This window comes from Dipodomys ordii, unplaced genomic scaffold (assembly GCF_000151885.1).
Source record: "Dipodomys ordii isolate 6190 unplaced genomic scaffold, Dord_2.0 Scaffold15, whole genome shotgun sequence".
In the NCBI taxonomy this organism is placed as follows: domain Eukaryota; kingdom Metazoa; phylum Chordata; class Mammalia; order Rodentia; family Heteromyidae; genus Dipodomys; species Dipodomys ordii.
The window spans coordinates 2,774,062-2,791,058 of record NW_012267231.1 but is presented as its reverse complement, the minus strand read 5'-3'; the positions used below and the strand labels follow the sequence as shown (position 1 = coordinate 2,791,058).

Genomic DNA, 16,997 nt, shown 5'->3' with positions numbered 1-16,997 from the left:
TGTTTCAGTGTTTGAGACCAAGTCTCATTCTGCAGCCAGGAACTTGTAACCCTCCCACCTCAGCCTCTCCAGTGCTGTGATTATAAGCATGAGCCACCAGGCTCGGCTGGAAGGCTCTTAATGTGTACTTTCTATGACTCACTGGCATACCAAGGTGACTGACATACTACCGCCTAAAAAAATCACAGCGGCTCTTATGATGGGTCCACGATTCTCCACTGCATCTCTGAAACAAGTCGACTACTCCCGCTTTCCCGTGAAGGGGTCACGACAGGAATAGGTAAGACAGATGGGTCGATGTTCCACTGGGTCTACCAACAGAGCCAGAATTAAAACTCAAGCTACACAGTTCAAGAAGCACACACTCTGAACGGCCTGAAGAACCAGCCAAATCAGGGATGAGGTTTAGGGAGCGGCAACAGTTCAGACTCTGCGTTTGGGGCAGGCAGAGTGGTCTAAGGTATAAAAGCTCAGGGATCTGTGTGGCCTGCATCGCACATGCTTGCATCACACTTCGGGCTATGGTAACCATTCTGCACGACTGATAGTTGTACCTTCTGGGTTTCATTTCATACATCTGTATATGCGTGTGTGAATATAAATACATATACAATATGTACATATATTATGCATTAATATAAATACGAAGTAGGCTCTATATTTCACGTAGATATGTATGCATACCACAGCGCGTCACTTTGCGTTCATTTGCATGAAGATGGGCAGAAAATGGAGCTCATGAGGTAGAGCTGGATCAGCCAAGCCCCAAAAGCTACATAAAAGCTACGTACGGCATGATTCTGCTTATTTGCGGAATCTAGACCCAAAACGATGACGGTGGTAATAACATCATATTGGGACGTGACCGTAAAGGGGAAGGGGGAAGGAATCGACACTGAGAGCTGTCGATGATCCTAGGAATGTGGAGGCCAGAGAAGCCACCTGCAGTCTCTCATAAGGCGCCACGTCACGGGGCGTTTGCAAGCACCGTCTTAAATAAGGCTCACAACAAACCCAAGAAGTGGAACTCTTACATTCCCTCCAAAATCCACGGGCACTCAGTAGCTTGCCGGAGATCAACCAGCAGGGTACAGAAACCCAGGACTTGAACCCAGGACTTTCTTTCCTCAGAGCCCATGTGTTTCTCTGGTGGCCACTGCCCCCATATAGTACAGAGACGAACAGAGACCACCCGTCCCCCTGAGTCGTGAATGCAACGGTGAGGATCAGGGAGAAAGGTCAGTATTTACTGATGTACTATCTAGACATCATCTCGGGACCCAACGCAGCCGTTATTTGGAGAGAAAGGGTGTTTAGTGATTGACAGCTCATAATAAACCAAGCTCATCTCGCCCAGCTATCATCCTCTCTACTGGGTGAGCTGCTCACCCAGTGTCCCAGAAGGCTGGGGACGCTGACATTTCCTCTTCTACCCACTTGGCATTGCTGACTTTCTCACCTTGGCAACCTAACAGGCTGGACAGGATCCTACCCGAATCAGAACATTCTCCACCTGACCAGGCCCCCGTACCTGGCAGCCACCGGCTGGCCTGCCCTGCCGACGCTCCATGCGTGTTTGCTTACACCAGAGCCAGGAGTGGCTCCGGCTGACATCGAGTCTTTCAGAAAAGAGCAAGCGAACTGAACGCAAGCCATGTCTCCACCACCACCAACAACAACTCGAAGGGATTAAATAAATTCTTTCGGCTTGCTGGAATCTTACATTAAATATTCTTGGAAATAAGTAGGCCACGGGCTAATGCGAAGAGATCTTTTATAATAAAGACATTCGGTTTGTAATGTAACTGTTGTGATAGGATTTGACCTAAATAGGAAAAGAAACCAAACATGGCTTTCTCAAGCTGAGCTGTCTGAGGATGGATGGTTGCTGAATCTCCAGGGGAAAAAAAAAAACATAACAGCTCTCTAATAAAAATTTAAAGACACCCCACATACACACCCACACCCACAATCCCTCCACTAAGAAGTTCTTCACTGTGAAGGAAAGAGAGAGAAATACTCCTAGGATGTAACATGAACTCCAGAGTTGGGGGAGATGGGGGCTGACCATTCCTCCACCTTACCGGCTGAGGGTTGGAGATGCATGACTTCTGAGGCCCCGTGTTCTTTGTCTAGAACATGGGTAACGAGGCGGCCTCACTGAAGCTGCTAAAGCAGCGTGGAGGCTTGAGCCGAGCCCACATTTGCAGAAGTTCCAGGCCCACTCCTTGACACACAGTAAGCTCCCAATCAATGGCAGCCTCCCCTCTGGAGGCCACTGTGTCGGAAGAAATGTTCAGAACATCTTTGTTTTGTGTTGTTTAGGTCTGGTAGAAAGATCCTCGTAAGGAGAAATCAGAGGGCCCAGGCCCAGCCTTGCTACTCAGGGAAGAGTCTCTCTGTGGGGGATAAAGAAGGCCCCTGCTTCCCACAGGGCGGTTAGGAGCCCTGGGCGGGCTCGTGTAAGACATGAGGTTTGAGGCGGGGGCTCCCCTACAGAAATGAGCTGGAAGCTCCGTCAGTGGCCATTGTTGAGGGCTTCAACGACACGAACAGCATTTACAGAGGGCCTGCAAGGAACCTACGGCAAGAGGGACCATGGGGGGGGGGGGGGACAGGGCGCCTAGCAGGGCTCATTCTTCCACAGTCACGGAGGAAAGACACGGGAAATTGACAGACAGAGACCAGCGGGGACGCCCCGTCCCTCCTCTGTGGTGGCCTTGTTACCCCCACCCGTCACGGACGTGATTACTGGCGGCATGAGCAGCTGTCTGTTCCTGAACGTCATTCGCTAGGCACTTGGCAAAGTGCTGGCTGGGCACCTGGCATCCAGTCCTTCTCAACCACGGGCCTAGAACAGACACGGGCAATGCACACACACTCCACCTCCCGGGACAGCCATTGCCACGGGTTATCTGGGAAGTCTTTATGATCTCTGAGGATCCTCAGTCCACACACAAAGGCCAAGGGTCTCTGAGTCTGTCAAAAAGGACTTTCTGGAAGTACATTCATCAGTATTGGATTTTTTTTTTTTTACTCATCTGGTTCAATGATAAAGAAAAACGGATCCGTCAGGAGGACACCGTCACACATAAACCTGGAAGGAGCATCCAGAGAAGCCATCATCCACAGCCTCCTCCAGAGCAAGCCACTTGGCTCTGTCATCTTTGGTTACTTTTCTGGCATGGGGAAGAATTACACTGACTGATGGTAGGGGTAGCTTGTGGGCGGACAGCTCAACCAGTCAGAATAGAATATTCTGCAGAGGGGGGGGAAAGGATTTCTCAGCCATAGGGGCCAGGAGGAGGAAAGGAAGGAGGGGGAGAGAGAAAAGAAGAAGGGGGAGAAAGACAGAGAGAGAGAGAGAGCTCACCAGCCGCCAAGCCAGGGCTCAGCAGTTAATGCTGGAGTAAGTGATCATCCCGTGATTTCTCAGCTGGGCTGCAGACTTGTAAATGCATTTAGGAGACAGAAATAGAAGGTCCTAGGAAGCGGCAGCGAAACCTGGCCTGTTTGCCAGCAGAAAAATGTCCCAAAGCCGCCAGGAAATTCACTCAGTCAGGATTGGGGTAGGGGGGAGGTCATGCTTCATCAATGAGAAGAGCTAATAAACAAAACCCGGAGGGGTGGGCAGAGGGCGGGCCTCGTGCCTCGGACTCTGCCCTGGGGACCTGGGGCCCCTCTGCCCGGGGATGGACTGTGAGGACCCGTGCTTCTGGGCCTTCACATTATCCCCCCCCCCGAGTACCACGGCAGGTGCCTTAGAAAGAGCCGCAGATGTGACCAGGGGAACAAGGGCCAAGGACACAGGCAGGCGCCCCGGTAACCATCGGGCCGGAGGAAACCAGCCCCTCTGCTCCCAGGCCTGGCCAACCTCACAGTCGCCAGCAGAGACTAAATCACCCCGAAAGAAGGGGGGGTACGGAGGGAAGGAGATCTTCTGGAGATCTCAAGGACAAACTAAAGACACAACCCCTGAGACACACATAGCCCACAATGCACCTCTCTTGTGGACCTCAGGAGCAGGGTGCACCCTGCAGCCTCACCCCTCTCCCGAGAGCCAGGGGCAGGGGGAGACGAGATCCCACAGGGCCCTGAGGCAGAAGCGCTGGCTTCCCTCACACACCGATTTCCCTACCCCACCAACGGGCGCTCTGGTCACCCTAGTGGCCCACAGAGCCTGGTGCTTAGCCCAGCCCGGCGAAGGGCTTTGTTCTTAGCTGCTGGCCTTTAACATATTTCTGGCTCGTCACTGGATTCCCCAGATACTCTTGGAATAAAAAGAAAAGAAAAGAAAAACAGCAAATCTGGCATCCCTGTCCCACCCCCCTCCCCGCATGGCTCCGGCCAACCAGAACCCCTCGCCGGCTGCCCCTTTGGAGGGGACACGCGGTCCCCGGCCGCCCCCTCTCCCGACAGGGCCTGCTGTGGGCGTGTGGCTCCATGACCTAAGGAGGACTCACTAGGAAGAGAGAGGTTTCTCAGATGTCAAAAGCCCTTTTCCCTTGGGGAATGGAGGGGGGTGGCGTTTACAATGGAACTCAAATCCCCAATAAAATAAACACCTGGAACATCTGGTCCCAGCTGCGGCCGTGAAGAAGGAGTCGCAGGAGGAGACCGTCACCGCCGAGGCTAAAGCAGGACAGGGGGCAAGCGTGGAGGCAGATGGGGGGGGGGAGTAAGACAGGGTCACAGTGGGGGGGGGAGAGGGAGGGGGAGGCCAAGCAGGGGCCCTGGAGCACACTGGTTCTGGGAAGTGGGGGAAGAAGAAAGTGAGGCGGACACCTAAACCAGTATTTATGTCCTGTGTGTGCTTGGGGAAAGGCACAGTGGCTCCGGAGTCTGGCTAGGACCCCCAGAAGAGAAACTACCACCGCCACCCCTCCCCCAACCTCCAGGCCCTGTTAGAAGCCAGCTTCCACACTTCGCTTCCGGGCAGCTCCCCCCGGAAGTTCTGCCTGTCCATAAGCAGCTGCGAGCCCGCCTGGCTGTCCTTCCCACGTCCAATGACAACCCCCCGCAGAACTCTCCAATGGTGAAAACCAAGTCCAGGCCCCACAGGTATGTCCCCCACTCCCTGGCCCCGTTTCCCCTCACCCCAGTTGGGTGCTGTAGAGTCTCTGTTCTTTGGGAACACAACCATTGGACATTCAAGAGGCCACTGTCCTGGGGGCGGAGGGGGGGGAAACTGAGCCACATCAAAGGGATGTGGGGGTCGGGCACTCTCCCATGCCTCTCTACCTGCCTCCTCTCCCGCCCGCCTGCTCTCCAGTCCTCCCAGCCAACACCGGGGTCTACGGACACATAACGAGGCTGGGAGAACAAGACTATCCCCGCAAGGTCTAGCCGATCCCCAGGAGAATCACCCCACCCAGGAGATATAGCAGGGAGGGGAGAGAGGAGGAGGGAGGCATGGAGAACCACCCCTGCGTCCCAAAGAAAGCTCTGGGGCCTGAGACAGGTGCCCTCACTTCTCTGAGTGTCTCTCCAGAGAACCTAGCATCGGTCTTGCCTGCCTTCCTCCTCCAATCCCCGCTTCAACGCACAGGCCTACAGGCCTACTGGTGTGTGAAGGGCCGTGCTTACATAGCATCCAAGGTGAACTCCCTTTTACTGCACATGACTTCAGGAAAAGCATCCTAGCTTAGGGGATGAAGAAATGATCTCCTCTCAGCCCTGGTCCTAGAGACTTTCCCTTCTGATGAGAGATGGAAGGAGAAGGGAGAAGTAGATCGAAAGCCTCATTTTGAAGTCGCCCGGGGGCGCTGGGTCTGGAAGAAGGCCTGGGTGCGGCGTGGGAAGCTTCCCGGCCAGGCCCGTGCCCGCCCGCCCCCCACAGCGCAGCTCCACTCACATGTAGTGCAAGTGGGGGTTCTTGGCGAAGGCTCTGGGCTGGATGCTCCTGAGGCCCGAGTTCTTGATGGTCCTGGACAGGGGGAAGAGAAGGTCAGGTGAGCTCACAGAAGGGAGCCTCTGCCCGTGCCCCACATCCCAGCCGCCATCCCTCTCACCCCTCCTGGTCAGCGGGTGAGGCCAGGGCCTGCTTCTCCTACAGAGACAGCAGGCTGCACAGCGCCCTGTGCCTTCCCGGCCTCCCTCCCGGGGAGGAGGGCGACAAAGAGGGGGGATGTGCCCACAGCCAGGGGTGCCGGGGAAGCAGGTAGCAGGGAAACTAGCACTGGGGAGGGGAACATGGTGTCAGCACAAGACCCAGGAAGGGCCTGGCTGGAAACCCAGCATCGGGGGTGTGATGGTGTGACGTGCAATCCGAGGGCCTCTCTTGGTCCCCTCAGATAGCCCCACCCTCCCCAAAGAGGCCTCAAGATGGGAGGGGGGAGCGCAGACACCAAGCTCACAGTGTCTGCGAGGAAGCTCTGAAGGAGGCCCCTCCCAACCCCGCCATGCCCCCCCCTGCCCCGCCAGGCCCACCCCCCCCCTCTGGCTCACTCACAGCTTCTGGAGTCCTGTGTACAGCTCCATGTCCACCGCGTTCAGTGTGTGCAGCCCCCGCCAGTTCTCTATGTGTCTGTGGGAGGAGAGGCAAGGGTCAGGTCTCCGGGAGCCACAGCAACCCTCTACCCTACTCCTGAACCCAAACCCTGGGGCCGGCCTCCCGCCAGCTCGGCCAATACCTCGGAGCCTCAGTTTCCCTCCTCTGCATGGTGCGTCTCCTTGGGAGAATGGAGTAGGCTTGTGGGATCCAGTCACCCGGCTCATGGGTACAGCATTTAGTGTCTCCCCCCACCCCAACCCAGCTCCTGAGAGACTCCTTTCTCTAAAGACTTAAAACCCAGGCCCCCTGCTCCGCGTTCCTAACACTTTTCCACCTGCGCCATTTCCACTTAGCACTTCCTGAGGGCAAGCTCTTCTTCTCTTTAAATATTAATAGTTTTGGGAGCCGAGGGTGTGGCTTGTGGTGTGGGCGTGGCTTGACACGTGGGCCTGTTTTGCCTGTGGGCGTGGCCTTGGGCAGGCAAAGCCTAAAAGAAGGGATCAGAGACTCACATCCCCACTCAGGGGACCAGGGATTCATCCACCCCGGAGCTCAAGAAAACCCACGGCTTCGGCGGGCAAGGGAGGCATCCGGTGCCTGGAAGAGGGTGTGGGGTGCACAGTTTTCATCTGTGAGCCCCAGGCGAGTGCTTTCCCCTCTCTGGCTTTCGTTTGGGAAACACAGGACCAGTCCTGCTGGGCGGTTTCCCCTGTGAAGATCTCTTTGTTGCCCTCTCCCCCAAGAGACCTGCATTTAAGGAGGTTTGTGCCTAGCAAGCACGCCACATTCATTAAGTAATAAAATTCATCTTCTCCGATTTAGTAATCAGAGCTATAAATCACTGTTAACCAGAGCTTTATCATCGACAGACACAAACCAGGACCAACTGGCCTGGTGCAGCAACTCCGGCCCAACGCAGAGAAACCGAGAGCACTGTTAGCGTGAGAATCGCCCCAGGTACCGTCTTGTTAGCTGTTTGCTTGCGACTGACAAAACTGACTGCCTTTGGGTGTCCCCAGGTGGAAAGCTATTATCCCACTGCTGGTTTCCAGGAACCGTCCCTGCTCTATCCCTGTGGGAAAGGCGACCTTCCACACTCCCCTGACAACCCACAATCACCACAGGATCTCGGCAAAAGGCCTCACCCTGCTGCCCTGCCCAGATCCAGGGGTCTCACCGTGGCCTGTGTCCGCCAGGTCTCAGGACGAGGGCAGAGGGGTAGCAGCTCAACCAGCTGCTGTTCAGGGCCAGAAGAGTGACCGCCGCCTGCCCCAGACAGCTCCTCCCGGCCCTACCCCACCACGCCCTGCCATCTGCGGCCACCCAGGCCTTGGGAAGCGTCACGGAGCCACGCGGTGACAAGAGAGGCCAAGAGCTTGTTTGGTAGCACGTTCTCCCGGAGCCCCAGCCGGGCAGCCAGAGACGCTGGCATCTGCCAGGGCCGTGGACCAGGTGGCCACATTAGCTTCCAGTCCAACTCCCAAGTCTTATCCCTGGGAGCTCCGTGGCGGCGGGGCAGTTTGTTTGGTCTGGTCCCCACCAAGCCAGCCACCCTGGCCACACTTCAAATGTCAAAGCAGCCCAGGAGGGCGGGGGTAGGACAACCTGAGCCAGCTAAGTCCTTGTGGCTTGCTGGGGCCTGGCCATGCGGGTTACCAGCTAGATCTCAGCGCTTGTACCATGTTCCATTCATGGGGGGGGGGGGGGGGGAGAGGCGGCGGCAGGTTGGGCGGGTCTCCTCCCACCGAGCAGCTGTCAATCAAATTGTTTACCCAGATGAAATCACTTTTCCCAGCCCACATTAGCATTCCCTTCACGGGGCTTTGATGACCGCGGAGCTGTCCATCATCACTGCACCCGAGAACTTCGTGTGTCCTTATCTCTCGCGCTCCCCACCCGCCCCCGCTTCCACACCAACCCTCCCCAACTTGAGACCCACGTTGAGATGCAGCAGAGAAGTGAATGAACCCTGGAGGCCCAGTCCCCTGCGAGATAAAAATAACGGTTTCCACGGGGGCCGGGGGTAGGGAACAAGTCTTGCTAAATCAGGAAATGGCATCCCCCCCCATAGGCAAGGGACATCAGGGTGGCTTGAAGCCCAATTGCTACAACAGTAGTTGGCAAACTACACCCCGAGGACCAAAACCCAGCCTGCTGCCTGCTCATGATCGCCCCCCTGAGCTGAGCCATTTGCATACTCTCTCTCTATATATATATATGAAAAGAAGAACCGTAGTTTGTGGTCTGTTAAAAGTAGATGGGATTCAATTTTCCGTGTCCAGCCCTGCTCGCTCACCCCCATCCATCTGTGGCTAGCTTTCAAGTTGCAAGGAAGTTGCTACACAAACGATTTGGTCCACAAAGCCTGAAATATTTGCTCTCCAGCTCTCCACAGATAAAAAAGCTCCCAACCCTGCCCACGGCCCCGAGTCCCTTCCCCATCTCACCACAACCCCCATCCAGGCTACTTCTCCAGCCCATGCCTCTGTTTTCTCAGCTGCTAATTAGGAGTCATAAAATGCCTGTCTCCTAAGAATGGCCCCGGGCCCAGACACCAGTGGCTCACACCTATCATCCTGGCTGCTCAGGAGACTGAGATCTGGTTCGAAGCCAGCCTAGGCAGAAAAGTCTACGGGAAATCATGTCCAATTAACCAACCAAAGGCCCTGAGTTCAAGCCCCAGTTCGGCACAAACACCAAAAGAATGGTGTGAGGATTGAGAAAGGAATGTTCACGCAGCCTCACTGCAGCAGGCTGGCGGAAGGCCCGGGGTTCGATTCCCGGTACCACCAATGGGCACAACGCAGGTTTCTGGAAGCACTAGCCATTGTGGAGTTGTTCTTTTCCTCGAACCCTCACGGGGTCTGAGGCGTCTTTTCTTGGATTTCTTCCCAAAAATGTTGGGGGTTTAGGGGTCATTCTTCATTTTAAAACAATAAACAGACAAACAAGCCCATGGGGCAGAGGGGAGGGAAGGCAGGAAAACTGCCACCCATGACCTCCGGGGAAACCACTGGACCATGCACAGGATGCGGATGCATGTGGCTGGGGGGGGGGGGGAGGGTTAAGAACGGGTTCAGAGCCGGAGTACAGCAGGACGGGGGGGGGGGGGCACAGCCCTTGGCATTCACAGACAACCTCAGTGTCTGCCAAGTCTGGCTGTGACTCACCGCCGGGTACCAGCCCGGCGAGCCGGGTGATGGTAACTGCTGGCAGCCATTAGGAGGCCACAAGTTGAAACGGAAGAGGCTGGCTCCACAAAGCGTCATAAATAAACCCGAGGCGGTGAGCCATGGGCTCGGTCCGGTCTCGTGAAGGGTAAATGGTGGGTGCTCTGCATAATCCCATGCTATGGCGCTGCCCCTTTGCAGGGGTTTTTCTTCCAGGTCGCTTGGTGGTGGTTGTTTGGGGGGGGGGGGGGAGTGTTGTTATGCAGTATTTATTCTGTCCTTGGAAAAACACTAAGTATGAATTGTTAAAAGAAGGCCTGATGTTGAGCCCTGGGCAGGCAAAGCACTGAGCCCTGTTCTCCCCTCTTCTCGTCCACTCCCCCTGCTTTAGGGTACTGAGATAGCAGGGGGGGCTCTGCCCCCCACCCCCCAGGAGATACTTGGCCCGTGGCTTGGTTGTCACCACCGAGGAAGGAGAATGCCGCCGGCCTGTCGTGGCGGAGGCCGGGGATGCTGCCGATTGCGGCCACGCAGGGCACAGCCCCACAGCTGGTCAGCCCCTGGCGCCCGCTGCCCTGATTGCTTGACGGCCAACGCTAGGAGACAGCAGGCCCAAACGACAGAAGCTTGCCCAGAGCCCCTCCGAGGGCAGAGCCCCCGAGGAGAAATAAATACCACGGCCCCGGCTCCCACGAACTGCTTGAGTTCAAGGGCTCTGCATGAGGAGAGATGAGAGACCCTGTGGCCATCTCCACCCATGGCCCGAGCCGGGCTCGCAGTCAGGGAATGACCGCACACAGCCTGTGCAGGCCTGTTAGATAAACCCTCAGACAGGACAGGTGTCCACCCACGGCCATGCACGCAGGGCCACAGGCTCCCGCTTCACGCCCAGCGCTGGAACGCAGCCTGGCATTCACTCAGTATCCACAGAGAATACAAAAATCCTCTTGTGCTGGAGTAAGTCAGATCCTGCTTGTGTAGTCTCCTCTTCCTCTTTCTGCTTGGCTTGGGCAGCACGAAAGTGGACGTGCAGGTCTCTGACTGGACAGTTCCCATTTAATTAAAACGGGGCCACACGATACGCTCAAGGGCCAGTTCCCCCTCTCTCACCGTCGTTAATACTCAATGCTGGTCATTGCCTCTGCATAGAGAATTCTAGAATGTAGAACCAGTTCCACTGCCATTGAGGCCTGGAGAACTAATGTAGGAGGGAGCCCACAAGGTCAACCTTCACCCGGAAGGCCTTCCTCGTCCACTGGTGGGGACCGGGGCTTGGTGGCTGGGCCTTCGGGACGGCCTTCCGTCTCTCCTGTAGACGAAGAGACGCAGACGCACCCAGATGCCCGGACCTCTTCCACACCTCCCTCTCCCCCGGTCTCACACACACCACACTCCTTACTCTCCATGCCCCAATCCTCCAGACCGGAAAATCCAAATGCAAAACACTTCGCCTTCCCAACTTCTTCACCAGCTGTTTCTCTCATGCCTCTTTGCCTTCTTCAGCCTGCGGACAGGACACGATCTGAATTTTCTTGATAACTCTGCATTTTCTAGATCCTTCTCTCATGTCTGACAGGGGGGTTGGTGACTGGGGGTGGGGGTCACCATCTCTTGCCCCAAGGGCCCGTCCCTCCTTCCGAGGTTGAGGCATTTCATGTCTCCTTTGGTGGCTCTTGGTGTGCAGTCACTCAGAGCCGGCACTGGAGAATGTCTGCGCGCTGGGAGTGCCCGAGGCCCAGCGGTTCACGCCTCTCCGGTCCTCAGTTTCCCTAGGGGAAATCTGGGGGCGGTTGAAGTTTACAGCAGGCAATGCCGGTGTGTTCCATTCAGCAGGCACGCACCGCCGCTGGGCGATGAACAGCTGGTTCCGTGACTATTGTTGGAACTGCGTGGCAAGGAAGAGTAAATAAAACCTTAAAAAGAAGAAGAAGATCTCCAGGAATAGGAGCGATCGTGGAGCGTGTAGACTCCGAAACAGGCGGGTACACGCCCGTGTGGCGTCGGGGGCTTTGGCTCTGGATAACTGGTAAGTGAAGTCTTCCTGGAAGGGACGGTTGTAATTTGCATTTATTGGGCAGCGTCTGGGTTCACGCCACCAGCACCAGCTCCGCGCTCAGGCCATCTATCTATTCTGGGAGCAGAAGGCAGTGGAGACAGGGTCACCTGAATCTTCTGGGGAAAGGGAAAAATCCAGAACTGAACCGGAAGTAGGGTGCTCAGGGAAGTAGCCGGGAATTCCACTTCCTAATGAGTCGGTATTGGATCGCACACGCACACCACACCCACACAAGCACGTGCACACACGCACTGTGCCAGGCTCTTATTTGACTTCGAAGCCTTGCGGGGCCATGAGGAAATTGATCTGCCGCCCAGGCGTAGGAGGGCTGGTGATCCACACAGAGGTACTAGCTTTCAATTATCTGATCTGTTTCACATTATAGACAAACGGTCTGGGGCAACCGCTCCTAGGCCTGAAAGTCAGGCCTGAGAGCCTGGGGGCGCTGGCAGCGGTGGGGGTGACGGCTTGGGGCGGCCACAGGGCGCATTAGCATACCAGCAAAGGCCCCGGCCTCCCAAGCGGCTGTGCGCCCCGCACCTGCCACTCCCCGGGGACCGCAGGAAGGGACACACAGACCCCACCACGCACAGACAGAGGAGGGATGGCATCTGAGCAGGCGTCCGGGTCAGTGGTAAAGCAGGAGGTTCGTGTGCATGCGTGTGTGCCTCTGTGTTCCACGTGCGGGCCCGGGCCCTGTGCGTCAAAGCCCAGGCTGCTGCTCTCCTTCCCGGCCTACCCGCTCCCCTCCGTGTTGACCTCTGCCACCTGGGCACCCCAGCCTGCGCTCCTGGTTGAAGAGCTACACCGGGGCCTCCAAATCAGCCTCCCTGCCTTCATTCTTGTTTTCCATCAACCTGTAGGACCCTCCTCCCTCCCTGGGGCTTCTCTTCCTTATTAGAGTCCACACATGATGCACACATGACCACGGGGGGCGCCTGCCCCTCCCCCCATGGCCTCCGGCCTCTGGTCCTTTTCCTGGGCACCAGGCTCTTCCCGCCATGGGCCCCTCCGAGAACCCTGACACCCGGCCCTCCTCCATTTGCTCTCTGTCTCATGCACCGCCCCCCCCCCAGCCCCGTGTCTGTCCTTCACGGCCTTAACAACCATCTGTAATCTCGTCGTATTTGATCATTTGGTTATCTGTTTGTTGTCAAGGTCTCTGCTTGGGAATTTCCATGCGTAAGGACGGGGATTTCATCTGCCTTGTTCGCAGCTGACCTCCAGAATCTCAAATAGACACCTGAGAGGCTGCTCGGTTGCTCTCTCCTTCCTTCCTTCCCTTCCTCCCTCCCTCCCTCCCTCCCTCTCTCCTTCCTTCCCTCCTTCCCTCCTTCCCCCTTGCCTCCCTCCTTCTCTCCTTCCTGCCCTCCCTCCCTCCCCCCTGCTTCTCTCCCTCCCTCCCTCCTTCCCCCTTGCCTCTCTCCCTCCCTCCCTCCTGCCCTCCCTCCCCGAGGAGCTCCATGCTTAGCATCTACATGGTTTGTACCCTGGCCCCATAGGCAGCCCGGCACTCTGGTCTAACTCCTAATCATCTGCAAGGAAGGATACGGCCCAGGGCAGACCTCCCTTGGACATCTCAGTCCTCGGGCATCCAGGGAAAACACAGACCCAGCAACAGGAGAAAGCGAGGCACAGCCCCAAGAGCCCCACATACAAGGCTTCCTCCCCAGACAGGGTCTGATGTCCACTGTCGGTGTGCAGAAGTAGGCAGGTGTCTCCAAACAAAGAAGGGACAGGAACACTGTCAGCACACACACACACACACACACACACACGCACACACACACACACCCTGTAAGGCTGAGCAAATGCTCTGTCATATCTAGACATTGTAGCCTCGAACGGGGAGAGAACCCAAGGCAGGAAGGGAGACGCTGGCTTTGATGCTTCCTTCCCCCGCAGAAGCGTGGAGGAGAGTCTGAGCAAGGCAGGGAGTCTGGTCCCTGCACGTGGTGTAGAAGGAACACAATAGTGTGAGGGCCGTGCCGGGCCCAGGGGGGTTCTGCATGTGCTGCCCTCCCTCCGGGTGGTCAATTTCCTGAGGAAAATATGAAATGGCCAGGCCACCCTTTACTGAATTACAAAGCACTTATCACTTCTTTAATAACTACCCACACGGAGGACTTAATTCACTCAGTATGGAAGTTATAAAGGCGCATCGGTTAGTGAGCGTTAAGCTCAAGTGTGTTGCGTAAAGACTTACGAGGGCAATATTTCCCTCCCCATTAAAAGGGGAGATTTTCCCGCTGCCTCTGCATTTCAGAGTTAATGTGGAAACATCGCTCCAAGGCTCGGGGCATGTTCACTGTGAGCGGGGTCATTCTAGGTCGTCGGGGGGGGGGGGAGGGAGAGGAAGTCTGGGAACTTTGTGGGGACTTATTATTCCAGAGCGTGTGCACATCAAGGCAACCATCGGAGAGGCGAGATCTCACGTGTGGAACCTGGCGCTCTGTCTGGTACCAGCAGAGCCAGGCCAAAGACCAGGCCACCGAGCGGGAATCGTGGGAAGGGCCAGAGGTGGAACAAGGAAGTAGGGAAGAAGCTACAGAGAGAGGCCGGGCCTGGGGGCTGCTTCTTTCTTTACAGACACACTGATTTACACGTGAGACCTAAAAGACCAGCAGCTCCTGTGATCTGGAAGGAAACCAGCCCCCCGGATTGCTGAAGTAGGTTCTAGAAGGTTCCATGAAGAGGGCCAACAGGGTGGTCCTCCCTACCCAAGTGAGGGAAACTTGGGGTTTCTCTCCCGAACCTCTCTCTCCCGGTGACCCGTTTGCTTTCCTCGGGCTATAAACCATCTGCTCTTTTCCCTGTGCGCTCGCTCTCCTGGAAAAAAAACACGCCTCCCCGTTCACGTGACTTCAATTACTGCCTAATTAGAGATTAATTCTGCTTCTAATGCTCTGCCCTTCATGCCTAACCTCTCCTCTGCCCGGGACTTCTGGTTCTCTCCGTTTGCATCCCCCCTCTGCTCCCCCCGCTCCCCACTCCACATCTGAGAGTCAACATGGACAACACCACTCACCCTGAGCTTCCTCAACTCTCCCACGCCGCTTCGCCGAGTGCCCCTGACCCCACCCAGCAGAGAGACACGGCCCGACATATGCACGGCTCCCCTGCTTGGCAAATGCCGGCACAGACTGCCGCGTGGGGGGGGGGGGGGCGGCGGGAAACAGAACAACAAGATACAAGCCGGGATGGATTCGTGGCGTCGGCCGTGGGCAGGGTCCACGGAGGAGCAAGGCCAGGTTTCTGATCATGTCTGTCGGACCTGTGTCTCCTCCCTCCCCGGCCCAGGCCTCCCCGTGGGCCCTCTGGCTGCCTGGCCTCGGCGTCCCAATCTGTTCCAGACTCTGTTTTCTCAAGGATGACACTGAACGCATGTCGGTAGCCTCTCGGCCCCTCGTACGCCACACCGGGAGTCTCCTAACGCCTCGCGCCCGCAGAGAGATCTGCGGCCTGAGAGGAGACCGTGTAAGGAGCCGCCGGCCCTTTACCGGCTCCCTGCTCCCCCGGAGATTAAAGCTGGGCAGAAAGGGGGAGACTGCTCATGGGACCCTCAAAAGTGACTCTCGTGCCACCCATCCGCGTCTACGTTCATCCTCTATCCTACGCACCGTGTAAAACAAAGAAAAATCCAAGCTGCGCACATCAACAGCGACAGCGGCCTGCCCCGTCCCGTCCTTCCTGGACCGAGGGAAGCGCCCTGAGCTCTGGGGCCAGCCCGGCACTGGGCTTCCCAGACGGTGACGGTGACTGCTCATGTCCCCTCACCTCGGACGGAACAGCAGGGGAGAAAATGGGTACCAGCTGCTTCATGCAGAGGAACTGGAAACAGTCCGGGTTAGAGACTTCAATGAGTCGCCTGGATTATGCCACAAGTTACAGAGAGCTTACTTTCCCCTCCAGAAAGAAAAGAGGATGGATGAAGAGAAGAAATCAAGAAAGGTGTAGCCGGGTGCCGGTGGCTCACGCCTGTCATCCCAGCTATCCAGGAGGCTGAGATCTGAAGATCGTGGTTCAAAGCCAGCCCCAGCAGGAAAGTCCGTGAGACTCCTATGTCCAATGAACCACCAGAAAACCGGAAGTGGCGCTGTGGCTCACATGGTAGAGCGCTCGCCTTGAGCTGAAGAGCTGAGGGACAGCGCCCAGGCCCAGAGTTCAAGCCCCACAACCGAAAACAATTTTAAAAAAAAGCAAAGTGTGAGGGAAGGGGTGGGTTGGGAGGGATGGATGACAATGGTGACCTTTCACCATTCAGCACCTGGAACTCTGCTCTGTACTCATTAAAACTCCTGTGCACAACCACTTGAAGGTATTTTTTTTAATATATGAAAGATAAATGGTTACTGGTTTACGCTTGAAGTCAGGAACCGGAGCCACCCATGGTAGCCTAGGGCCTAGGGCTTCCTCCAGGCTTCCTCCGCTCTGGGAAACCAGCCTGCATGCCCCAAGCCAGCCGGGCAGAGCTCCGCCCAGATCTGGCTCCTTTCGACCTCCTTTCCACGCTCCTGTCCTGCGCCCCCCGCCTCCCACCAGACCCCCAGGGGGGTGGACGGTACGTCTCTCGGGGAGCCGATGTCTCCTTCTGGAGTTGTGAAGCGCCGCATCTCCCCCTCTCCACTGAGCCTTTATCAAACCACCCGGCCGCCGTCACTCGGTGATCCCCGGCTCACCCTCCAATTACTGGGGAATTATTTCCGTGTGGCTGCCGACGTGCGCCAGTGATCCTGTCGCCGGAGAGCCTCGGCATTATTTGCCTGGCTTCCCTCCGGAGAGTATAAATTCCTTGACAACAAAGACGGATGCCTTCTATTTATTTTGTCTGCCCTCGGCCTGCCCCGTGTTTGCTTCCCACTCAGGCAGCGTTCAGGCCCGCAGGGAGGGATACCACTACCCACCCCCCACCACCACCAAGCTCCATCCTGCTGGAGAGAGAGCTGTCCAAGGTCTGGAACAGGGCCTGGGGTTCAGTGTCAGAGGATGTGTGCGCGCACACACACACACACACACATATACACGAATGCCCGGTGGCAGATGCAGGATTCAACGCACATTGCCGCAGATCACCATCCTTCCAAACCTGGCCCCCGCAGCCACCCTGCACTGGTGGCATACGCCTGAAATCCTTACATCTCAGGAGGCGGAGATCGGAGGGGCATGGGTCACAGCCCAGTGGGGCAGGAAAGTCCTTGAGACTCAAAGCGCCATTAGTTACCAAAACCACTGAAGTAGAGTTCTAACTCCAAGGGTAGAGCACTAGCCTTGGTAGAGC

General features: G+C 56.6%; 1 protein-coding gene across 4 annotated transcripts in view; it reads right to left on the bottom strand.

Moving 5' to 3' along the window:
* Window positions 1–16,997, bottom strand: part of Ntrk3 (neurotrophic tyrosine kinase, receptor, type 3) — a 228,257-nt gene that overhangs the window by 186,279 nt on the left and 24,981 nt on the right. For all 4 annotated transcript variants that reach the window (XM_013011981.1, XM_013011983.1, XM_013011982.1 and 1 more), the window contains exons 2-3: window positions 6,452–6,526; window positions 5,855–5,926 (exon numbers count right to left, since the gene is read on the bottom strand). In XM_013011981.1, coding sequence (XP_012867435.1) covers window positions 5,855–5,926; window positions 6,452–6,526 — 147 coding nt within the window. The remainder of the gene's footprint in view (window positions 1–5,854; window positions 5,927–6,451; window positions 6,527–16,997) is intronic.